A 26,917-nucleotide genomic window follows, 5' to 3' on the forward strand; every position below is an offset into this window, starting at 1 on the left:
ATGCCGTGGGCAATGGCACACACTGCATGTAAGCGGTGACAGAGGAAGTGGAGTCATTTGCAGGGTGCCGATGTGCGAATAGGCAGGCTGGGACATGTGTAGGGGTTTTATTACACAAAAGCAGTAAAAAAATTGTACTGATCCAAAGAATAAATATATGTTATTTATGCTGAAAAATGAATGTGGCAAAATTTATAACGCAAAAACTCAGTTTCAGCTTTTTCCATATCTCCCTCTCAGAAAGAATTAATAAATCAGAAAGTTATGTGTACCCCATTAAAAACTACAATTGGTCCCACAAAAAAAAAGTCCTCATACAGCTGCATAAATGGGAAAATAAAGCTATAGCTCTTGGAAGGAAGGAGACTATGAAAAAAGGAATAAAAATGCTGGGTCTGTAAGGCCCAAAAGAGGCTGGCCACTAAGAGGTAAAATATTGTAAAGTCCTATACAAACAGTGTGTGTGTGTGTGTGTGTGTGTGTGTGTGTGTGTGTATACACACATATATATACACACATACATATACACACACACACACAATGGCAAGGTGCAGGCCAATAGATCTGACAACAAATCCAGAACAATAGAAGAAAAATAAGGCAGCACAAACACAAAAAAAAAAGGAAGAAAAAAGAAAAAACACTTTATTCACCCATATGGTCGCTTCTTAGGCTAGGTCTACACGACATTTGGCTACACCAATGTCGCGCAACAATTTTTATAATGGCAGTCTATGGTGTCGCACTGCAACATGCGACATGCTGCGACGTGACAGTCGCAGAAAAATCCATTCGAGATGGATTTTTCTGCGACTGTCGCATTGCAGCATGTCGCATGTTGCAGCGCGACACCATAGACTGCCATTTTAAAAATTGTTGCACGACAAAGGTGCGACAAATGTTGCAGTGTAGTCTGAACAAATCCATGGAGCTCTATTATACAAACTGTGTACCACATACATTCAAATTTTTAGTAGAAAGAGGAACATGCTTAATGTATGCTGATGAAGGGCATGGCCCTTTTGTAGAACCTTCTGCACTCATGCATTCTTCCTCTTCCACTTCTGAACATATAGCTCAACTGCTGCAGAAATTCCCAGCACAGACTACAAAGTAGGACTGCTTAGTCAATATGTACTATTATGAAGAATGCAGTTTCTAGTCGAAAAGCGGTCACTGTCATTACAACAAACTGCGTCAAACACGTAGGAAACGCCCAATCAGTAACTGAGATGAGCCCGGCAAGTGACTGGCTGAGCAGGAAGTTCTCACATCTGGAGATGGTACTAGGGGTAAGGACCAACAAGGACCCACTACGCAATGGGGGATCAGTCTGGGTCAACTTAATTTATTTCATCTTTCTTAGGCTACATGCACACGAATGTATTTTGTTTCTGTGTCCGTTCAGTTTTTTCTTTTTTGCAGATAGGATGCTGACAGCATACCGCGTACTATCCACATCCGTATGTCCGTTCCGTAGAGTCGCAAAAAAATAAAATAAAAAAAATAATAGAGCATGTCATCCTTTTTTTGCAGATCAGCAATTTGTAGACCGCAAAACAAAAACCGCCTAATCCTACTTTTACAAGACCTTCCCAAAATATATTTAATATCAGCACATGTCACTTATATTATCCCCCCCGACATGTGTGGATCAGATTAGGCTACTTTCACACTAACGTTTTTTTACGGATCCGTCACGGATCTGCAAAAACGCTTCTGTTACAGTAATACAACCGCATGCATCCGTCACAAATTAATCTGGTTGTATTATGTCTTCTATAGCCATGAAGGATCCGTCATGAACATCATTGAAAGTCTGTCCCCATTGACTTGCATTGTGTGCCAGGACGGATCTGTTTGACTCCGCTTCGTCAGGCGGACAGCAAAACGCTACAAGCAGCGTTTAGTTGTCCGCCTCCAAAGCGTAATGGAGACTGAATGGAGGCAGACTAACGCATTCTGAGCGGGTCCTTTTCCATTCAGAATGCATTAGGGCAAAACTGATCCGTTTTGGACCGCGTATGAGAGCCCTCAACGGATCTCACAAACGGAAAGCCAAAACACCAGTGTGAAAGTAGCCTAAGTTGCTGCTCCTGCAAAACGCTTTCAGCTGGAATGTTTGCTATATGTGAAAATACCCTCGTGACGAACTTTAATATTACGAATACTATCCATGGTGCAATATTCTACGAGAACCTTTTAGATTATTGACCTATTTTTGCAGCTAACATGTCAAAGTAAAATAGTTTGAGATTGTAAATTAAAGAAGTTCTGTTCCAATACCAATCACACAACTGAACTTTGTTACAATGTATCAGTGTAGGTAGAAGATGGATGGCAGAGCGCTTTGTGCTGCCTAGACTTCTTAAGGACAGGTACATAAGTGGCTAGACAAATCTGAATGATGAAGGTAGCCGAGGAATTTATACAAAGTATCATGGACAATTATACATCGTGAGTACCCTCTACTTGCTGCGATGGTAACACCCCGTTCACCAAGCGTACCAATGGCCAGGTCTTAACACATCACACGCTGTTACACTTCCTGAAGCTCTTGGCCACTTCCTTTTTTATACGGCATCAATACCGTCTGCAGGAGAAAAAGATTACCGCAACTTTTTCAATACCACTTCGCGTCAGACTTGGAGAAAGCCACAGAGAGCTGGTGAGTACATGCTGGCACCCATCACTACACATGAGAGCCATGATGTATTGCTACCTTTGATATACATTACCACGACTGGTCATACCCAAGCACAGTCTTAAAATAACTGGCTACCTGCCCAAACTCAAAGCACGGGACGCTACGCATTAGGCATCATATGAGGCAGTGCTACACTGTTAAGGACTTCTACCTAAGGACTCAAGTGTAAAACTAAATCCAAGAGTGGATATCGATTATACTGGGGGAGATTTATCAAACTGGTGTAAAGTGGAACTGGCTTAGCTGCCCATAACAACCAATCAGATTCCTCCTTTCAATTTCCAAAGGAGCTGTAATAAATAACAGGTGGAATCTGACTGGTTGCTATGGGCAACTGAAATCTCCCCCACTTTCTTCAGTGCATGGAGGCTGCACTCATGCAAACAGTATGCTCGAAAGCAAGGGAGTAGTCGCACAGTGCAGCTGCATTTTCGCTATACCCACAGCATCTACACATTCAAGGCACATCTTGTAATGTCATGTCTGGTTCATAAATGTTCTGCGTATGAATGGATGAATGTACGATGCTAAGCGCTCATGTGACCACATCGCTAGAATGCCACCTTTATAAATGATATGGCCAGCTGCAAAGGAGGTAAATGGAAAGAGGACATTAAAGGGGTCGTCCCATGAAAAATATTCAACATTTTTCAAACCAGCACCTGGGTCTGAATACTTTTGTAATTGCATGTAATAAAATTTTTTGCATAGCCAGTGAGCTATTCAATAAAATGTATCTGTATAGCGCCACCTGCTGTACACCGCCACTTATTTCTTTGACCTGCTCACTGAGATGGCCGCACATGCTCAGTTTCATCCTTCAACTGCCCCTCCTGAGCTGTGATGGGGAGAAAGCTGCAGCAGAAAGGACACGCCCCCCGAGCTGCAGCAGAAAAGACACTCCCCTTGAGCTACTAGCTTGATATAAATCTAGCACAGCAATGAATGGAAAGATCTCTAGATCCAGGTGAGGTCAGGGCTGGTTCTAGCTTTACTAGAAATAGTCTGATTTTATTTTACATTAATCATGGAATAATAACCCCTTTAAAAACAGTATACTAGAAAAATACTAGCATCCACATATTATTGGCTGCAAGAAAAAACTGCCCCCAGAGGCACAGGCCCTGAACAGTCCTGTTCAAATCTGTGGATACACAAAAACTGACTTAGTTTCAAGGGATTAACACAAACACACTATTAGCCAAGGGAGGAAACCACTCAGCCAGGAAACGGTTTACGCAAAAGTAAAAAAAAAAAAAAAAAAAAAAAAAAAGGAATGCATGCGATAAAATCTAATGCCTCACTTACTACAACTTACATTACAATAGATTATGGAGAGGGTAGAACCACTGTTAGAATTCATTGTGACGATCTGTTTCTTGTATGTCTAGCTCAAATTGGAGTCCAGCACATTAAAGTGGATGCGTCACGAATAAAGGGCATCTGTTAGCAGGACAGACCCCATTAAAGCAGCCTTGGTAGGGCTGAAACATTTCTTTTTCCCCCCGATCTGTTGCTGCATTAGGCTTCGTTCACATCACCGTTCAGCCTTTCCGTTCTCCTGCTCCGTTTAGGAAGGAAAAGGCACATAACTGACGCCAAACTGAGCTCTTAGGACCCCATAGACTATAATGGGGTCCGTTATGTTTCCGCTCAGAAGATGATTTTTAAGCAGAGACAAAAGTTGTGCAGGCATCAGTTATGTGCCTTTTCCTTCCTAAACGGAGCAGGAGAACGGAAAGGCTCAACGGTGATGTGAACGAAGCCTTAAGGAGAATAAAAATTATTTTAATATGCAAATGAGGGCTTAAGTGCACTGACCCTAGCCACTCGGTGCACTTTAGCTCCTCGGTACTGCTCTCCTGGACACTCCTCTCAACTGGGATGCCTGTCCCTGTCAATCAAAAGGAAAAGGGAGTAAACAAGGAAGTTGCACAGAGCAGCTAGGACCCACTCTCAGTGCACTTAAAGGGAATCCGTCACCTATTTTGAGCCTATAATACGGTTAACATAGCAATGTGCAATAAAGTACCTTCATTCCTGCATGTATCTTCTTTCTTTTATTCAACTTTACATTCAGATGAAAAAGCTATTTTTCTGATATGCAAATTAAGTCTCAAGGTGCCCAGAGGGGCGTTATTACTCTGCTCTAGTGCCCAGTAACGCCCCCCCTGCAGTGCCCAGCCCGCCTTTCTTCCAAGCCCAGCACGCCTCCTAAGAAATAAATGTATTCCCACATCCTTGCCGAATGGCGCCGCCCCCTCCACTACGTCATTTCATTTATTCACTGCACCGTCCTTGTTTCCTCCTCTCTTGGCCTCCGAAATCCCGCGCAGGCGCAGTATCGCTGAGTGCCTGCGCATGTATGATACTCCTGCTCCTGAGGGCAACAGTGCTCCGTCACTGGGCTCGGCGCATGCCCAGTGACACTGTTGAGGCTGTTGCCCTCAGGAACAGGAGTATCGTACAGGCGCAGACACTCAGCGATACTGCGCCTGCGCGGGATTTCAGAAGCCATAAGAGGAGGAAGCAAGGACGGTGCAGTGAATAAATGAAATGATGTAGTGGAGGGGGCCGCGCCATTCGGCAAGAAGGTGGGAATACATTTATTTCTTAGGAGGCGTGCTGGGCTTGGAAGAAAGGCAGGCTGGGCACTGCAGGGGGGGCGTTACTGGGCACTAGAGCAGAGTAATAACGCCCCTCTGGGCATCAGAAAAATAGCTTTTTCATCTGAATGTAAAGTTGAATAAAAGAAAGAAGATACATGCAGGAATGAAGGTACTTTATTGCACATTGCTATGTTAACAGTATTATAGGCTCAAAATAGGTGACAGATTCCCTTTAAGCCCTAATTTGCATAGTAAAAACATTCATTTCTCCTAAGTGCAGCAATGGATTGGGGAAAGAAAGGTATAGTTTGATCAGCAGGGTCATCCCTAACAGGCATTATAGCTGGTATAAGAGATATGATCCTTCTGACAGATGCCCTTTAAACTGTCATATTTTTTTTTTATTTGCTAGTTTATTAGAGCTAGGCATGTATATCTGAGTTAGTCTGTCAATAATTGTCAAAAGATCTGTAATCTAATATATAAAGTTGAGTGTGTATGTATGTGTGCATGTCCGCTAAAGGAATCCACACCGCCGCATTTACAATCACGAAATTTGGCACACAGGTACATCAGGTGTCCGGGAAGGTTTTAGACCAGGTCTCAGCTCTCTAGAACGTACCACTCCTGATATAGTCCCAAAAAATGCATTAGCCAATACAAGCTTGGTCACATGACCCTTATCAGCCAATGGAAGCTCACAGGCCGTTAGCCTCCACATACACAGTTTAACCACCTCCGGACCGCCTAACGCAGATGTGCGGTCCGGAGGTGGCAGCCCTGCGCACGACGACGCATATACGCGTCATCTCGCGAGGGCCGGGATTTCCTGTGAACGCGCGCACACAGGAACGGAAGGTAAGCGAGTGGATCTCCAGCCTGCCAGCGGCGATCGCTCGCTGGCAGGCTGGAGATCCGAATTTTTTAACCCCTAACAGGTATATTAGACGCTGTTTTCATAACAGCGTCTAATATACCTCCTACCTGGTCCTCTGGTGGTCCCTTTTGTTAGGATCGACCACCAGAGGACTCAGGTAGCTCAGTACAGTCGCACCAAACACCACACTACACTACACCCCCCCCCCGTAACTTATTAACCCCTTATAAACCCCTGATCACCCATGATCACCCCATATAAACTCCCTGATCACCCCCCTGTCATTGATCACCCCCCTGTCAGGCTCCGTTCAGACGTCCGTATGATTTTTACGGATCCACGGATACATGGATCGGATCCGCAAAAAGCATACGGACGTCTGAATGGAGCCTTACAGGGGGGTGATCAATGACAGGCGGGTGATCACCCATATACACTCCCTGATCACCCCCCTGTCATTGATCACCCCCCTGTCATTGATCACCCCCATGTAAGGCTCCATTCAGACGTCCACATGATTTTTACGGATACATGGATAGGATCCGCAAAACACATGCGGACGTCTGAATGGAGCCTTACAGGGGGGGTGATCAGTGACAGGGGGGTGATCACCCTGATCACCCCCTGTCATTGATAACCCCCCTGTAAGGCTCCATTCAGACGTCCGCATGTGTTTTGTGGATCCGATCCATGTATCCATGGATCCGTAAAAATCATGCGGACATCTGAATGGAGCCTTACAGGGGGGGTGATCAGTGACAGGGGGGTGATCACCCTGATCACCCCCTGTCATTGATAACCCCCCTGTAAGGCTCCATTCAGACGTCCGCATGTGTTTTGCGGATCCGATCCATGGATCCGTAAAAATTATACGGACGTCTGAATGGAGCCTTACAGGGGGGTGATCAATGACAGGGGGGTGATCAGGGAGTCTATATGGGTGATCACCCCCCTGTCATTGATCACCCCCCTGTCATTGATCACCCCCCTGTCATTGATCACCCCCCTGTAAGGCTCCATTCAGACATTTTTTTTTTTGGCACAAGTTAGCGGAAATTTTTTGTTTGTTTTTGTTTTTTCTTACAAAGTCTCATATTCTACTAACTTGTGTCAAAAAATAAAATCTCACATGGACGCACCATACCCCTCACGGAATCCAAATGCGTAAACATTTTTAGACATTTATATTCCAGACTTCTTCTCACGCTTTAGGGCCCCTAAAAAGCCAGGGCAGTATAAATACCCCACATGTGACCCCATTTCGGAAAGAAGACACCCCAAGGTATTCCGTGAGGGGCATATTGAGTCCATGAAAGATTGAAATTTTTGTCCTAAGTTAGTGGAAAGTGAGACTTTGTGAGAAAAAAAAAAAAAAAAAATCAATATCCGCTAACTTATGCAAAAAAAAATAAAAAATTCTAGGAACTCGCCATGCCCCTCATTGAATACCTTGGGGTGTCTTCTTTCCAAAGTGGGGTCACATGTGGGGTATTTATACTGCCCTGGCTTTTTAGGGGTCCGAAAGTGTGAGAAGAAGTCTGGGATCCAAATGTCTAAAAATGCCCTCCTAAAAGGAATTTGGGCCCCTTTGCGCATCTAGGCTGCAAAAAAGTGTCACACATGTGGTATCGCCGTACTCAGGAGAAGTTGGGGAATGTGTTTTGGGGTGTCATTTTACATATACCCATGCTGGGTGAGAAAAATATCTTGGTCAAATGCCAACTTTGTATAAAAAAATGGGAAAAGTTGTCTTTTGCCAAGATATTTCTCTCACCCAGCATGGGTATATGTAAAATGACACCCCAAAACACATTCCCCAACTTCTCCTGAGTACGGCGATACCAGATGTGTCACACTTTTTTGCTGCCAAGGTGGGCAAAGGGGCACATATTCCAAAGTGCACCTTTCGGATTTCACCGGTCATTTTTTACACATTTTGATTGCAAAGTTCTTCTCACACATTTGGGCCCCTAAATTGCCAGGGCAGTATAACTACCCCACAAGTGACCCCATTTTGGAAAGAAGACACCCCAAGGTATTCTGTGAGGGGCATGGTGAGTTCCTAAAATTTTTTATTTTTTGTCGCAAGTTAGTGGAATATGAGACTTTGTAAGAAAAAATAAAAAAATAAAATCATCATCATTTTCCGCTAACTTGTGACAAAAAATAAAAAGTTCTATGAACTCACTATGCCCATCAGCGAATACCTTAGGGTGTCTACTTTCCGAAATGGGGTCATTTGTGGGGGTTTTCTACTGTTTGGGCATTGTAGAACCTCAGGAATAATGACAGGTGCTCAGAAAGTCAGAGCTGTTTCAAAAAGCGGAAATTCACATTTTTGTACCATAGTTTGTAAATGCTATAACTTTTACCCAAACCATTTTTTTTTTGCCCAAACATTTTTTTTTTATCAAAGACATGTAAAACAATAAATTTGGTGAAAAATTTATATATGGATGTCGTTTTTTTTGCAAAATTTTACAGCTGAAAGTGAAAAATGTCATTTTTTTGCAAAAAAATCGTTACATTTTGATTAATAACAAAAAAAGTAAAAATGTCAGCAGCAATAAAATACCACCAAATGAAAGCTCTATTAGTGAGAAGAAAAGGAGGTAAAATTCATTTGGGTGGTAAGTTGCATGACCGAGCGATAAACGGTGAAAGGAGTGTAGTGCCGAAGTGTAAAAAGTGCTCTGGTCATGAAGGGGGTTTCACCTAGCGGGGCTGAAGTGGTTAAAGGGAGTCTTTCACCTAATCTGAGCGTTTTAGACCGCTCAGATCAGGTTATAGACTCTTTAACCCTCATTACGATCATACCTTTCTCTTATGTGTCCCTCGCCCAGATAATGAAAATAACACTTTTTCTACTTATGCAAATTACCTTCTGAAGGTGCCCAGGGGCGGCGTTACTGGGCGATGTGCCCAGAAAAACACACCTCCAGCCGGCGGACGTCACGAGCGGCACCAGAGAACGGCGGGCTGGGAACTGGCCCGCACCTGCGCACTGCTCTGGCCATTATGGGCAGATGAACAGCTTTTTATATTGCGCATGCGCCGGCCAACTAAAGACAGCCGGCGGGCGCATGCGCAATATGAAAGGATGTTCCTCTGCCCATAATGGGCAGAGCAGTGCGCAGGTGCGGGCCAGTTCCCAGCCCGCCGTCCTCTGGTGCCGCTCGTGACGTCCGCCGGCTGGAGGTGTGTTTTTCTGGGCACATCGCCCAGTAACGCCGCCCCTGGGCTACTCTGAAGCGCTGTACTAGTGTCCCCGGCCATCTTCAGCGCATGCGCCCGGCACCCTCACTGGCCGGGATCGCATTGCGCGCCTGCTTTATGCGCATGTGCCGGGCACAGCGCATGCGCATAAGGCAGACGAGCGATGCGATCCCGGCCAGTGAGGGTGCCGGGCGCATGCGCTGAAGATGGCCAGGGACACTAGTACAGCGCTTCAGAGTAGCCGCCCAGCTCAGTGAATATTGATGGCTGGGCGCAAATTGATATGAAGCACCGCCCCTTGGGCAGATTGAACGCCAGGAAAGCAGGTTATAAAACTTCTTTTTACTGTATTTATGAGGTGGACAGGGGGGATACTTAGATGATTCTAATACCCTTTATAAGACCTATACTGTCATATATACCCCTAAATATGCTTTTTGGGCCTGTCAGTGTCCCTTTAAGGTAAAAATCAACTTCTATCAGCTGCAGGGGTGGGAGGGAGCACAGTGCTGCTGTCTTAGAGTGAGCTGTTCAAAAGGCCACGCCCCCGATCCAGAAAAGGCCACGCCCCTTCCTACTCCTTAGCCGACTGATTGAAAAAGTGAAGTTACAAAATCAACTTATAGGTCGCGCCAAGCCACGCCCCGATCTGGTTAGGCCACGCCTCCTCCACGGTAGGGATTTAAAAAATTAAGGTAAAAATCAACTTCTGTCAGTTGCAGAGGTGGGAGGGAGGGGGACTTTCTCCCTGCAGCTCACACTTGTGCAGCGTCACTCTTGTGAGCTCAGAGTGAGTTGTTCAAAAGAACACGCCCCCGATCCGGTAAGGGGGTGGGCCCCTGTGGAGGTCACTGTCAAGGGGGTGTTATTGCGTGAAAGTCACTGTTAAAGGGGAAGGCTGCTGTAAAGGTCAAAGTTAAGGGGGTGGGCTGCTGTGGAGGTCACTTTTGGGGGCGGGGTGCTGTAGATGTTACTGTTATAGTGGATAGTGTTGATATCTTTTAACGACACACACAAACATTAAATTAAATAGATTAAATATACCCAAGCAAAGCCGGGTCCTTCAGCTAGTTACCTTATTATAACAGCTTTCATTAACCCCTTAAGGACACAGCCCTATTTCACCTTAAGGACCAGGCCATTTTTTGCAAATCTGACCACTGTCACTTTAAGTGCTGATAACTTTAAAACGCTTTGACTTACCCAGGCCGTTCTGAGATTGTTTTTTCGTCGCATATTGTACTTCATGACACTGCTAAAATTGGGTCAAAAAAGTTAATTTTTTTGCATAAAAAAATACCATATTTACCAAAAATTTTGAAAAATTTGCAAATTTCAAAGTTTGTTTCTCTACTTCTGTAATACATAGTAATACCCCCAAAAATTGTGATGACTTTACATTCCCCATATGTCTACTTCATGTTTGTAGCATTTTGGGAATGATATTTTATTTTTTGGGGATGTTACAAGGCTTAGAAGTTTAGAAGCAAATTTTGAAATTTTCAGAAATCTTCAAAATCCCACTTTTTATGGACCAGTTCAGGTTTGAAGTCACTTTGTGAGGCTTACATAATAGAAACCACCAAAAAATGACCCCATTCTAGAAACTACACCCCTCAAGGTATTCAAAACTGGGTTTACAAACTTTGTTAACCCTTTAGGTCTTCCACAACACTTCATGGCAAATGGACATACATTTTTAGAATTTAGATTTTTTGGAAAATTTTCCAATATAATCAATTTTTTCCAGGAAAAAAACAAGGGTTAACTGCCAAACAAAACTCAAAATGGGTTGCCCTGATTCTGTAGTTTGCAGAAACACCCCATATGTGGTCGTAAACTACTGTTTGGCCAAACGGGAGCACGTAGAAAGAGGGTAACGCCATATGGGTTTTGGAAGGCAGATTTTGCAGGACTGGTTTTGTTTATACCATGTCCCATTTGAAGCCCCCTGTTGCACCCCTAGAATAGAAATTTCAAAAAAGTGACTCCATCTAAGAGAGTACACCCCTCAAGGTATTCAAAACTGGGTTTACAAACTTTGTTAACCCTTTAGGTGTTCCACAAGAGTTATTGGCAGATGGAGAAACAATTTAGAAATTTCTATTTTTTGGTAAATTTTCCAATATAATCAATTTCTTCCAGGAGTAAAACAAGGGTTAACTGCCAAACAAAACTCAAAATGGGTTGCCCTGATTCTGTAGTTTGCAGAAACACCCCAAATGTGGTCGTAAACTACTATTTGGCTAAACGGCAGGACATAGAAGAAGGGGAACGCCATACGGTTTTTGGAAGGCAGATTTTGCTGGACTGGTTTATTTACACCATGTACCCTTTCAAGCCCCCTGATGCACCCCTAGAGTAGAAACTCCATAAAAGTGACCCCATCTAGGAAACTATGGGATAAGGTGGTTGTTGTTTTGGTACTATTTTAGGGGTAAATATGATTTTTGGTTGCTCTATATTACACTTTTTTGAGGCAAGGTAACAAAAAAATAAAATTCTAAAATTTTTCTACATTTGCTATTTAGTTTTGTGGAACACCTAAAGGGTTAACAAAGTTTATAAAGTAACTTTTGAATACCTTGAGGGGTGTAGTTTCTTAGATGGGGTCACTTTTTTGGAGTTTCTAGTCTAGGCTACATCAGGGGGGGCTTCTAATGGGACATGGTGTCAAAAAAAAAACTGTCCATCAAAATCTGCCTTCCAGAAACCATATGGAGTTCCCTTCGTTCTATGCCCTGCCGTGCGGCTATATAGCCATTTACGACCACATATGGGGTGTTTCTGCAAACTACAGAATCAGGGCCATAAATATTGAGTTTTTTTTGGCTGTTAACCCTTGCTTTATTACTGGAAAAAAAGGATTCAAATGGAAATTTTGCCCAAAAATGGGTGTTTTGGCACCGTTTTTATTTTATATTTTTAACACCGTTCATCCGAGGGGTTTGGTCAAATGTTATTTTTATAGCGACGACTTTTACGCACGCGACGATGCCCAATATGTATGGCTCTCAGACTTTGGAGACACTAAGCAGGCATCCTAAAACTGCGGCTCTCCAGATGTTGTAAAACTACAATTCCCACCATGCCCTGCTGATGGCTGTAGGTTGTCTGGGCATGCTGGGAGTTATAGTTTTACAACATCTGGAGGGCCGCAGTTTAAGGATGCCTGCACTAAAACTAATATTTTTTTTGGGAAAAAAAATTGTTTCTGTGTCTCCAAAGTCTGAGAGACATAGTGTTTTATGTTCTCTAGGGGACTGTTGGAGATTATAAAAATTTAGTACTCCATGGAAGTGTGATACTCCCTGAAGCAATCGATAACGCAGAGGCCCGGATGATCGGGGCAAGTGTCACACTGAGTAGTGGTGTCCTTCCGTATCCCCCTCTTGTGACACACTCTGCATCTTTTTTGGGTTCGTCCCTTCTTTCCAGTATGGGGGACCACACCTGGAAAGTGTTGGCCAGGGACGATCCGGGCGCCTCCAGTTCCCGAGGTACTCCGGCCTGCTCTTTCCTGGTCCGAAAAGATCAGGTCTTTGAGGACTGCCTCATAGAATTGGAGGAATGTCCCTGTGCTGCCAGCGCTTCGGGATAGTACAAAAGAGTTGTACATGGCAACCTGCACCATGTAGACCGCAACTTTTTTGTACCATGCCCGGGTTTTGCGCATGGCATTATATGGCTTGAGGACTTGATCAGAGAGATCAACTCCTCCCATATACCGATTGTAGTCGACGATACAATCGGGCTTGAGGACCGTTGCCGCGGTACCTCGCACAGAGACTGGGGTGGTGCTGTTACCGTGGATTGTGGACAGCATAAGGACATCCCTCTTGTCCTTATACCTGACCAGCAACAGGCTTCCACTGGTAAGGGCACGGGTCTCACCCCTGGGGATAGGTACCTGGAGGGGGTGGGCAGGGAGGCCGCGTTGATTTTTCCGCACGGTCCCACAAGCGAACGTGGATCTGGCGCCAAGGGACCTGAACAAGGGAATGCTGGTATAAAAGTTGTCCACGTACAAGTGGTAACCCTTATCCAGCAGTGGGTACATAAGGTCCCACACGAGTTTCCCGGTAACACCCAGAGTGGGGGGACATTCTGGTGGTTGAATCCGGGAATCTCGCCCCTCGTACACACGAAATTTGTAAGTGTACCCTGAGGTACTCTCACAAATTTTGTATAGCTTCACGCCATACCTCGCCCGCTTTGTGGGAATGTATTGGCGGAAACTGAGTCTCCCCTTGAACGCAACGAGAGACTCATCAACCGCGACCTCCCTTCCAGGTACGTAGGCCTGCCGAAATGTGGCCCCAAAGTGATCGATGACCGGCCGTATCTTGTACAGCCGGTCATAGGCAGGATCACTTCGGGGGGGACATGCTGCATTATCGGAATAATGCAGACATTTCCGGATGGCCTCAAACCGGGAGCGTGTCATGGCCGTACTGTACAGTGGGGTCTGGTATAGGACGTCCCCACTCCAGTACAGCCTGACACTGGGTTTTTGCACTAGACCCATATGCAGCACGAGGCCCCAAAATGTCCTCATCTCGGCTGCACTGACCGGCGTCCAGCCACCGGGTCTAGCCAAAAATGAGCCCGGGTTTTGAGCGACGAACTGTTGGGCGTACAGATTCGTCTGCTCCACCATCAGATTCACCAGTGGGTTACTGAAAAAAAAACTAAAAAAGTCTATTTCAGTAAACCCCACTGTGGGAATCTGGATTCCAGGGGAGCTGGTGGTGGGGGGGATGCAGGGGGGGCAAGTGGCAGGGGGGGTCTGGGGTCTGGTAGCTGAAACAAAAAAGTTTGGAATAAATGTGCTTTTTTTTTTTTTTTTTTTTTTTTTTTTAACTTTTCCCTTCTATCCCTGCCTAAAGGTGCCTCTCCCTCACTGACCCTAACCTACCTGGGTGGCGATGGGTGCAGGAGGGTGATGGATGCCGATTAGGGGGACACAGGAGCTGGTGCTGGACGATGCTGCACGGTCAGGGTGCTGGACAGGAAGAGGAGGGGAGAGAGGAGCGCAGGAAGTTTGAATCTCGCGCCTCTCTCCCCTGCACCAATCAGCACCCTGGACAGCGGCGTTCAGCACCAGGGCCAGCTCCGCCTCTGTAAATCCTCGGACTGCGATTGGTGGTGTAAAATTACGCCACCGATCGCAGTCTTTTTCCGGTTCATCGGGTCACAGGACACCCGAATGGACCGGAAACGCAGAAAACCGCAGGTCTGAATTGACCTGCGGTTTTCTGCGATCGTCGATGCGGGGGGGGGTCAAATGACCCCCCCCCCTGCATTGTTACAGGATGCCGGCTGAATGATTTCAGCCGGCATCCCGTTCCGATTAACCCCCGCGGCGCCGGCATCGCTATTTAAAGCCATGACGTACCGGTACGTCATGTGTCCTTAAGGGGTTAATGTCCCCTGTCCCTTTCCACTGCTCCCTTAAAAGACAGTTGCTATGGCTTGTCTGTCTCCGGCTAAGATGATAGGAAGATGGAGGTGCGGTCCTTCACACTGCGTGTCTCTCAGTAATCCAATCTGATTGGCTGGCAGGGATCCAATCTGATTGGCTGGCTACAGCAAGTGTGTATGGGGAGTGAGGGAAAGCAGTTTTGGCCTCAGAGAACTGGCGGAGGAGCCATCTTGAGAAGGTCCTCATATTGTAAATGTTTAAACCGCTGTAACTAAGGGAAAAACTCAAGGAAAACAGTATTATGTGAACAAACTAAAGATTGCTTTATGCATAATGCTGCTGCAGCAGTAACATTTGCTAAAAAAAATGTTTTTAAATCAAAATAAAGGTTACACTTTAAATATTACTACAGTAACATACTAAGTGTTCTTCTGAGTTCTCAGGTTGCTCACCAGAACTGTCCATCCACTGAATAACACTGTGCACGGTACTACAAAACTTACAAATTCATTCACAGTGCTATAGTCCCTATTATTTAAAGAGGACCCTTCACCATTCATGACAACCCTGTTTTAATAGCTTCATGCATTCCCCACGTGATCATTCTGGAGCATCTATTCTTATGTCTGTATGTTGTGCCATTCCTTTATTATTTCTACTAGAAGTTATGAATGAAAGGCTAGCAGTCTGCAGTAAGGCTAGGTCTACACGACGACATTTGTCGCAATTTTTTTTTTTTCAAGATGTTGCAGTGTAGTTGTGCCCCATGTGTCGCGTGATTATGCATGGACACCCCCCAACTGGTTACCACCCCTCTGTGCCCTTATTGCAGACTGCTAGCAATTCATGAATAACGTCTAGTAGAGATAATACAGGAATGGCACAACATACAGCCAAAAGAATAGATGCTTCAGAACTATTATTACATGGGGAATGCATGTAGCTATTAAAACAGGCATGTCAGGAGTAGTGAAAGGTCCTCTTTAAGGCCATCAGCAGCAAAGTTCCAGACAGGAACTGTGTACAGTCAGTGACTAGATTGTGAACAAGGGAGCAGAACCCTACATATCTGGAAAGGTTCCTTGACACAGTTAAGGCTACTTTCACACTTGCGTTCGGAGCGGATCCGTCTGGTGTCTGCAAAGACGGATCCGCTCCTATAATGCAAACGCTTAGATCCGTTCAGAATGGATCCGTTTGCATCACCATGAACAAAAAAAAAAATATATATATATATTTTTTTTGGTTCATGATAGTGCAAACGGATCAGTTTTGACTTTACATTGAAAGTCAATGGGGGACGGATCAGTTTGAAAATTGAGCCATACTGTGTCAACTTCAAACGGATCCGTCCCAATTGACTTACATTGTAAGTCTGGACGGCTCCGTTTGCCTCTGCACGGCCAGGCGGACACCCGAACGCTGCAAGCAGCGTTCAGGTGTCCGCCTGCGGAGCGGAGGACAAACGGTGCCAGACTGAGGCATTCTGAGCGGATCCGCATCCACTCAGAATGCATTAGGGCTGGACGGATCCGTTCGGGGCCGCTTGCGAGAGCCTTCAAACGGAACTCACAAGCGGAGCCCCGAACGCAAGTGTGAAAGTAGCCTTAAGGAGTAAGCAACTCATGGTAAGGTGGCCGTCCCCTTTAATGTGCTCCATGCCGGTGAGAAGAAGCTGCTTCTAAAAGCAGCAAATCAATGCTTCTGGTAGTAAAAAAAATTTCTTTTGTGTTGAGATCCGATCCTAACTTACCTTACCTAACACCTGCAAAGTGGTTATGAATGGGTCACAGACAGGTAATAATAAGCTATCAATACATTTATTAAAACATAAGTCATTCTCACCCTTTGTTTTCAGATGGACAATGCACAGGAAGAACACTACGATGGTGCAGCAGAGGAAGAATCCGACCAGTATAGCTGGCTTGCTGGTGCATTTGTTGGAGGGTTTTTAATTCTTACGATGGTCATAATAATAGGCATTATAATACGGAAGTATGTTAAAAACAAAAACACATCAAATGACCAAAACTGGGCAGGTCCATCCCCATTGGCAGACGGAAATATTCAGGAAGTCGGAAACTGTATGAACATCAGAAGTATGTCCCTCTCACACATCAGCCTATCACCAATAATAAGTAATGAACAAGAGGTTGACAAAATGGGTCGGGATATGCAACAAGGTCAGCAGAAGGAAGCAAATGGGGAAAAAATAAAAGCAACCTTAGCTATTAACATACCAACTGTACCGGATGCACCAGGGTTCAAAACGTATTCACAAATGATTGGCTTAAATGATGAGACATTGCCACCACCTCCACTCGATCTTTCTCAGGAATCTCCACTGCCTTCACCACCTGGTGCATTCCCTGAACAAGCTTTAAAAGACAACCCCCTACAACCATTTAATGAAATTAATTTCTATCGGCAAGGGGAAAACGGTACTCAAGAGCCACTAAACCTCCAAATAAGTGATATGGATGCGGAGAACATTACAAATAAAATGGAAGACCATCTTCTGCCACCACCTCCACCAGACTTCTGATGTAAAGTGGTTCCAAAATATGTAAGTTTACTACATATGATTAAGTCAGGTCACATATTGTGGTCAAATGACACAGGGAGGATACATTTCTCCATTTAGGGTACTGTGATCTGTTGTGGTTCTTGCAGCCTGAAAACCAAAGCAGACAAACGTACAAGCAAGCCAATGAGTTTTGAAACGTGCAGGTCACATGTTGTTGTGCAGTCTTGGTGCTGCACGGATTTTATTTTTTTTGTAAACTGCAGAACGCACCACCTGTTGCGGTAACCTGATTATTGAAGTTTATGGGGGATAAACGATTAGTCATAATGACTCAAATGTGGTAATTATGAATCTATTAAAACAGCAGAAGCAGCGGTGTGGGGGGAAAAAAAACACACAAAAGTTTCACAAAATCCAGTTAAAAAAAAACAAAAAAAAAACTGCATGAAAATACTCTGAGGAACATTTATCAAGACTGGCGTAGCCATACGCCAGCCCTGATCTCCCTGCACTTGTGTGAGATGAGCCGAATTTATTAGGAGGCAGATGCTTCTTAATAAAGGAGTTGATTATCTGCCCTGCGCCAGACATTGAAGTCTACACCAGCTACAGGCTACCGTACACTTCAACTATACCTTGTGCCACTGGCATGCCATGAGTTTAGACGTTTACCACTCCTGGCCCATTAAAGTGGAGAGGGCGCAGCAGATGCAGAGAGAGCAGAGCCTCTAGGTGTAATGGCAATACACTGGGTGCTCCTAGAGGCTCATTTACATGTATTAACACCACATCATTTTTCTCAGCAATGCAGACATATATGGAGCTGGGTCCAACACTGATGTCTTCAGCTGCCAAGTGCACATGTAACAGGTCAGCCAGTTTCACAGGTACAAAACTGCTGACAGATGCCCTTTAAGGTGGACATACACATCAGGCATAGTTCACAAATTCACACATCAGTTTTCCATCAGTTATAGCGGGCCAGAAGAAAAGCATATCTTTCCATCTCATCTCTGTGTAGGCTTTACTCCTGGTTTTGGCCCACAATCACTGATGGTCAATTTCTATGGAACTAGCCGACCATCTAATGTACATAGAGGTGTCGGATGTCTGCTGAAAAATAGACCTGGCAAGCTGCATTTCAATATGCCAAAACCATTGTAAAGCCACTGCCACTTTGTACACGCTCCATTGAGAACATACAGGTACTGAATCAGGAGGAATAGCTGTCGGCCAGTGTTTGTCTGACATATCTGACGTGTATGGCCATCATTAGTCATAGCTAAGTAATGGCTCCTGTTAATAATACATCTACCACAATCCATTTAACAGACAATGAACAAGCAGGGAACATTCGGTTACACAGTCAGAGCTCATAAAAACACCAGCTCAATAGTAATCATTACATTATATAAAAGAAAGCAAAATAAAATTGCTCAACATTTCAACTCGGATGTAAAAAAAGGTTTGGCGATTCATACAGCTACCATAAACATTTCCATTAAAGTGTGAATGGGAAGAGGGAAAACGCAATGGCACCGACACATTAATCAGCTAACACTGGCAGGGATAACTAGATATATTTCTGAGCAGCTCCAAGTTATTATAATAAAAAGTAGACATCAGACATGCATTCCCCCTCCTGATGACAATGAGAGATCACACGTCTGCTGGATTGGCTACAATATGCCCCCAATATATCTGAGTCAGCAGTAGCAGCAGCTCTGCAGTCCTCCGAATAGCTCATCAGATGTATGCAGAGCTCCTGCACGACGCGGCAGCACTATGCAGCTCAAGCAACCATAGGGATAAATGCCTGCCGGGTTATAACTGCCTGCATTAGTAAAGTATTGATTCTGGATGGGAAAACCAAGTGGTAAGTCTAATTTATGACTACTACCTTAAAGGTCACAGGATGTATTGTGCATGCAAGTAATTACTGTAGCATTTGCTGCAGTAACATTAGACTAGTGTGATTCAGGGGATTAGCCTCTCAGGGAAAATGTATTACCCAATATATAACGGATTGTAATTTTATATATTTATATATATATCTATATATCACACACAAGTATATCAAAGTAAAAAAATAATAATATATATATATATATATATATATATATATGTATAACAAAGAAATGTACGTGCAAACAATTATTTAGTTATACGGTTTTAAGTTTGAATGTCCAGTTCCTATAAAACAATTTTGGTAGCTAGCATATGAATAAAAACATTTAATATTAAATTCTCTTCACTTCATCTATTGCTTAAGACAATGTTTGTAGAGACAGTGATAAAATGCTGCTTTTTTCCTATAATTCCAGGCAAGGATGGGCTATCGCACACCCTCTCCAGGACTCCTGATTATTTTATGTTCTGTACAAAATATTATCTGCCCCTGCCCCTTGAAGTGCTCGTGCTCTATGAAAACCAGAAATGTAGACTGTTCTGGCAGAAGTCTGACTGCATTGCCACATGGACTGCAAGACAATATCACGCAGCTAAACTTGTCTCACAATCACTTCTCCAATTTAGACCACCAATTGACTCTGTTCACCAATTTAAGGTCACTAGACCTCTCGCACAACTGGCTCAAGAGCCTGCCTTCTCACTTGCCAAGATCTCTATGGGAAGTGTATGCCACAGACAACAACATAACAGTGCTTCATAAGCTGGACACGGCTTACCAGTGGAATCTGAAGGTGCTAGACGTCTCCAGGAACAGCCTGCAGAGGACAGTCTTCATTAACAATACACTCATTAGTCTGCAGATGCTGAACCTCAGCCACAATCAACTCTGGACTGTTCCTACCAACATGCCAAGCAACGTCCTAACCATAGATTTATCCCATAACTTTATCACTCAGATCCTACCTGGAACCCTGGTGAGAATGCCTAAACTCCAAACCTTATACCTGCACAATAACAGGTTCAGCTACATACCAAACAATGCTTTCGACCACATTTTTCATATAAAAGAGATCACTCTAAACGATAATCCATGGTCCTGCAAGGACTCAGTAAACATGGACTATCTAATAAAGTGGGTGGCTGCAAGGAAAAATGTCAACCCTTGTGGAAATGACACCAAGAACCAGAACATTGAAGTCCTTTTAACCCCATACGAAGCAACACAAACGGCAACTCCAGATGACAACCCGTTAAGTACTACAATTTATTCTCATTTTCTAGAGGTTCAAGAAATAAAACTGTACAAGAAGGTACAATTCTCTGAGGCTCTACCTACAACCCCACTCCTCACCACCGAGCACATTTTGCTTGCAAGCACAGAAGATTCACAGTTCACAGATGAAGGCTCTACAGATGGAATGATCCATTTAGATTTCAACAACTTTGGAAAAGAAATAGACACTTTCATAAGCTCAAATGAAGTAGAGGAAAGTGAAATGAACAGCCCCACCGTGATCCTGAACACTGATAATGGTATATCAGAGGTGATCCTGAACAGTGATCATGATGGATCAAACAATGGTCCAGGGGCGGCCATGCCAAGCACAACCGTATCTGTAGACATACAACATACAACTGTTAACCTCAACTCTGCACCTTCCTCTGCAGCCCAGAAAGCTGCATTCTTTACAGTTCCCTTTCTATTCATTCCTCTCACACTTAGGATAGTATAAAAGCATGGTCTAAACAGGGTAAGGTAAGAAGAACACACGTTTTTCACATGAGCCTGGCACAAAGTTTAGCATTCTAGCATCCAACTCAAAGATGTCAAATTTGTACTACCAGCTTTGCTTGAAAACTGAATCAGACGATGAATGTCAATGCACCAAACCGATGAATGCTGCCGATGTTATGCATATCTGTACAAAAAATGATTCAGAACGATTTTAATAAACTTCATTTGAATGTCATTTTAGCTGATTTGTATTTTTGTTCAACACTTTTCAGTATACTGTATATCTTGTATAAAGTCATTTATTATACCGTATAGAATATAGGCATATATTGACTAACAATTTATCAAAATGACAATGACTGACTGTTTATGAGCTAGAAAAGAGACAATTTAGACTCTAGGTTCTCCAGTCAAACTACATGTATGCTCAGGGGGTACATGCCATGTCTCGAGGGGACACAATCAATTCTAATAGGTGCAGCAGTGCCTATGATCATATGCCTGGGTGTGGAGATTATACACACACACACACACACACACACAGTACAGACCAAAAGTTTGGACACACCTTCTCAAAGAGTTTTCTTTATTTTCATGACTATGAAAATTGTAGATTCACACTTAGGGCATCAAAACTATGAATTAACACGTGGAATTATGTACATAACAAAAAAGTGTGAAACAACTGAAAATATGTCATATTCTAGGTTCTTCAAAGTAGCCACCTTTTGCTTTGATTACTGCTTTTGCAGTCTTGGCATTCTCTTGATGAGCTTCAAGAGGTAGTCACCTGAAATTGTCTTCCAACAGTCTTGAAGGAGTTCCCAGAGATGCTTAGCACTTGTTGGCCCTTTTGCCTTCACTCTGCGGTCCAGCTCACCCCAAACCATCTCGATTAAGTTCAGGTCCGGTGACTGTGGAGGCCAGGTCATCTGGCGCAGCACCCCATCACTCTCCTTCATGGTCAAATAGCCCTTACACAGCCTGGATTTGTGTTTGGGGTCATTGTCCTGTTGAAAAATAAATGATGGTCCAACTAAACGCAAACCGGATGGAATAGCATGCCACTGCAAGATGCTGTGGTAGCCATGCTGGTTCAGTATGCCTTCAATTTTGAATAAATCCCCAACAGTGTCACCAGCAAAGCACCCCCACACCATCACACCTCCTCCTCCATGCTTCACGGTGGGAACCAGGCATGTAGAGTCCATCCGTTGGAACCAAAGATCTCAAATTTGGACTCATCAGACCAAAGCACAGATTTCCACTGGTCTAATGGCCATTCCTTGTGTTCTTTAGCCCAAACAAGTCTCTTCTGCTTGTCGCTTGTCCTTAGCAGTGGTTTCCTAGCAGATATTCTACCATGAAGGCCTGATTCACACAGTCTCCTCCTAACAGTTGTTCTAGAGAGGTGTCTGCTGCTAGAACTCTGTGTGGCATTGACCTGGTCTCTAATCTGAGCTGCTGTTAACCTGCGATTTCTGAGGCTGAGTCTTGGTCTTCCTTTCATGGGGCGGTCCGCATGTGAGACAATTTCTTTGTAGCGTTGATGGTTTTTGTGACTGCACTTGGGGACACTCAAAGTTTTCCCAATTTTTCGGACTGACTGACCTTCATTTCTTAAAGTAATGATGGCCACTCGTTTTTCTTTACTTAGCTGCTTTTTTCTTGCCATAATACAAATTCTAACAGTCTATTCAGTAGGACTATCAGCTGTGTATCCACCTGACTTCTCCACAACACAACTGATGGTCCCAACCCCATTTATAAGGCAAGAAATCCCACTTATTAAACCTGACAGGACACACCTGTGAAGTGAAAACCATTTCAGGTGACTACCTCTTGAAGCTCATCAAGAGAATGCCAAGAGTGTGCAAAGCAGTAATCAAAGCAAAAGGTGGCTACTTTGAAGAACCTAGAATATGACATATTTTCAGTTGTTTCACACTTTTTTGTTATGTATATAATTCCACATGTGTTAATTCATAGTTTTGATGCCTTCAGTGTGAATCTACAATTTTCATAGTCATGAAAATAAAGAAAAAACTCTTTGAATGAGAAGGCGTGTCCAAACTTTTGGTCTGTACTGTATCTGTATGTATATATATACATATACACACACATACACATACATACACACACACACAAGACAATTACTAAATGAAGACTAAATTCTTGATGTTGGGTGAAAATATAATTTATCAGGATAAAATACTTTAGGATTATCTACACCCTTTAGTCCCGGCTACACTGAAGGTTGCACCATTCACTGCTGGGAAACCCTGCCATTGCTTCAGGTGACAATACAGACTAGTTTTGGGACAAGAGAGGACACAATACACTGGTGCCTGAGGACATCTACCCTCTAGACAATCACATTCCCCCATTCGCATACCTTTATGGTACGAGTAGGGATGAGCAAACTTCAAGTTTCGAAGTTCGGGTTTTGGTATATGCTAAATTGCGCTATGGATTCCGTTACCACGGGCCATAACACAATTCCATGATAGAATGCCTTTAGAGGCATTCTGTTATACATTCTATCATAACAGACGTCTATGGCCAGCATAACTGATCCGTCTGGTTTCCGTTATGCAGGAGAGGATTCACCAATGTATCGTGACATCACATGGTCTAGGAAGAGGCCGCGGTGCTCAAGGAGCGGCAGCCTCGTCTAACAGCCGACTGGTGGGGGTCCGTGTTGTCAGACCCCCACCAATCTGACATCGATGACCTACCCAGTGAATAAGCCCTCAATATAAAATACCAGATAACCCCACTATAATCGTACTGACTAAGAGAATAAGCTAATGTTATTTATGCCGAAAAATGAACGCCGCATAATATATAACTAAAAAGGTGGCAGTATTCCTGTTTATGGACCCTAAAAGAACAGTACTATCCTTGTCTGTTATGCGGACAATAATAGGGCATGTTCCATCTTTGAACGGAACAACGGAAATACGGAATGCATACAGAGTACATACCGGTTTTTTTGCGGACCCATTGAAATGAATTGTTCCATATACAGTACGCAAAAAAGGGAACGTAAATGGGTAAAAAAACAAATAGCTTTGTGTGAATGAGGCCTAACACTGTGCTAGCACTCCATGCGGACAAGTCGCATGTGAGCACTTCACTGCACAATGCTGATAGCGGTGCTCAGCAGTACAGTTCAAAGCAAATAGTACCATATATCTAAAGGCTGCATTCACAAAACCTTGCGATGGCCGTGCACGTGTTGCAGACCGCAAACGCCAGAGCTGCAAGACGCAGGTACCGGCCACATGCATCCCACATCGCTCTGCGGACCCACTGACTTCCTGTGTTTTGCCGATCACAGGCATGGCTGTCATACAGTCGTGTGAATGCACCCCAATAAGAAGAATTCCGCGGCAATCACCATCCATCGCTAAAATGTGCGTTTAGCATAGACATACAATACAGACAGGTCAAAAGGCTGTTTTGTGTGTCCCCTGGCAATAATGACATCCCACCACGTTATAGACACACAAATTTACAGTACAAGTAACATTTAACAATACAAATAGACATGACATTAGCAAAAGCATGATACAAATATGCTCCACATTCAGAAATATCTAGTTCAAATGACACATTGTATAATTAAGATCACTGTAGTAGGGCCCATGAACACGATTGTACGTTTAGCCCGCATCCGATCTGCATTTTCTGCAGATCGGATCCATTCATTTCAATGGAGCCGCAAAATATGCAGACAGCAGACTGTGTGCGGTCCGCATCCGCACGTCCATTCCGCGTGTACATTTCTACTGAAGGGCAAAAGAAAATGACAGCATGTACACAGCCAGGATCTGTTATTTGCAGATCCGAGATTAGGTGATTGAAAAACATATACGCTCGGGTGCATGAGCCCTAACTAATATAATTTCTACTATTCAGAGCCAAAAGGTACTAAAGCTTTAAAATCAGCTACCTTCCTTAACAGGGCATTGTGGCCATCATCACCTGCCGCGGTTTGTCTCACACACCCAGGCCCCATGCACACTAACGTATTTTTATCCTGCATCCGATCCGCAATCATTTCCTTCAATAGGGCTGCAAAACATGTGGACAGCACATGCCATGTCCATTCCACTGTCAGACAAAAAAGATTTCATGTCCCATTGTCCTTTTTGCATTTTTACATTAGTGCGGGACGTGCAGAACACACACGGCCAGATATCCGTGATCTGCGGTTTGCTGACGGCAATGTGGATACGGTAGCGTGCATAAGGCCTTAATTGCTGCGGACTGTAGGGCATTACGGTGTCCATTATGGGTCTCCTGTATATTGTACATGAAACAGGGGATCCCACACCCTTGGGCCTCATGCACACGACCGTTTTTTTTTTTAAGGTCCGCAAAAACGGGGTCCGTGATCCGTGTCGGTTTTTCCTTCCGTGGGTCTTCCTTGATTTTTGGAGGATCCACGGACATGAAGGAAAAAAACGGATCCGTCCTGACTTACAATGCAAGTCAATGGGGACGGATCCGTTTGGACGTTGACACAATATGGTGCAATTGCAAACGGATCCGTCCCCCATTGACTTTCAATGTAAAGTCAGGAATCTCTATTATACCATCGGATAGGAGTTTTCTCCAATCCAATGGTATATTTTAACTTGAAGCGTCCCCATCACCATGAGAACGCCTCTATGTTAGGATATACCATCGGATTTGAGTTACATCGTGAAAACTCATATCCGACAGTATATTCTAACAGAGGCGTTCCCATGGTGATGGGGACGCTTCAAGTTAGAATATACTACGAACTGTGTACATGACTGCCCCCTGCTGCCTGGCAGCACCCGATCTCTTGTGATCCGCACAATTAACCCCTCAGGTGCCACACCTGAAGGGGTTAATTGTGCGTATCATAGCCCCCTGTAAGAGATCAGGGGATGCCAGGCAGCAGACCCCCCTCCCTCCCCAGTTTGAATATCATTGGTGGCCAGTGTGCGCCCCCCCCCCCCCCTATTGTATTAATATCATTGGTGGCCAGTGTGCGGCCCCTCCCTCCCTCTATTGTATTAATATCATTGATGGCACAGTGTGCGGCCTGCCCTCTCCCCCCCAACCAGATCATTGGTAGCAGCGGAGAGTTCCGATCGGAGTCCCAGTTTAATCGCTAGGGCTCCGATCGGTAACCATGGCAACCAGGGCGCTACTGCAGTCCTGGTTACCATGGTTACTTAGCAATATTAGAAGCATCATACTTACCTGCTGCGCTGTCGTTGACCGGCCGGGAGCTCCTCCTACTGGTAAGTGACAGATCATTAAGCAATGCGCCACACAGACCTGTCACTTACCTGCTGCGCTGTCTGTGACCGGCCGGGAGCTCCTCCTACTGGTAAGTATGATGCTTCTAATATTGCTAAGGGGGGGGGGGGGCGCACACTGTGCCACCAATGATATTACTACAATAGAGGGAAAGGGGGGGGGGGGCGCACACTGGCCACCAATGATAATACAATAGAGGGAGGGAGGGAGGGGGGAGCCGCACTGGCCACCAATGAAATTAAAACTGGGGAGGGAGGGGGGTCTGCCACCTGCTGCCTGGCAGCCCCTGATCTCTTACAGGGGGCTATGATACGCACAATTAACCCCTTCGGGTACAGCACCTGAGGGGTTAATTGTGCGGATCACAGCCCCCTCTAAGAGATCGGGTGCTGCCAGGCAGCAGGGGGCAGTCATGTACACAGTTCGTAGTATATTCTAACTAGAAGCGTCCCCATCACCATGGGAACGCCTCTGTGTTAGAATACACTGTCGGATCTGAGTTTTCACGAAGTAAAACCTCAGCTCTGAAAAAGCTTTTATGCAGACGGATCTTCGGATCCGTCTGTATGAAAGTAACCTACGGCCACGGACGCGGATGCCAATCTT

At 44.4% G+C, this 26,917-nt stretch overlaps 2 protein-coding genes across 2 annotated transcripts in view; one reads left to right on the plus strand and one right to left on the minus strand.

Moving 5' to 3' along the window:
• The window catches only part of NF1 (neurofibromin 1), a 192,512-nt gene that overhangs the window by 66,793 nt on the left and 98,802 nt on the right, over positions 1 to 26,917 (minus strand).
• OMG (oligodendrocyte myelin glycoprotein) lies at positions 2,569 to 21,242 on the plus strand. Its single transcript, XM_044285075.1, has 3 exons — positions 2,569 to 2,668; positions 16,693 to 17,400; positions 19,686 to 21,242. The coding sequence occupies exon 3, from the start codon at positions 19,692 to 19,694 to the stop codon at positions 21,003 to 21,005; it is 1,314 nt and encodes a 437-aa protein (XP_044141010.1). The 5' UTR covers positions 2,569 to 2,668; positions 16,693 to 17,400; positions 19,686 to 19,691; the 3' UTR covers positions 21,006 to 21,242.

The sequence above is a fragment of the Bufo gargarizans genome, chromosome 3 (assembly GCF_014858855.1).
Source record: "Bufo gargarizans isolate SCDJY-AF-19 chromosome 3, ASM1485885v1, whole genome shotgun sequence".
NCBI lineage: Eukaryota > Metazoa > Chordata > Amphibia > Anura > Bufonidae > Bufo > Bufo gargarizans.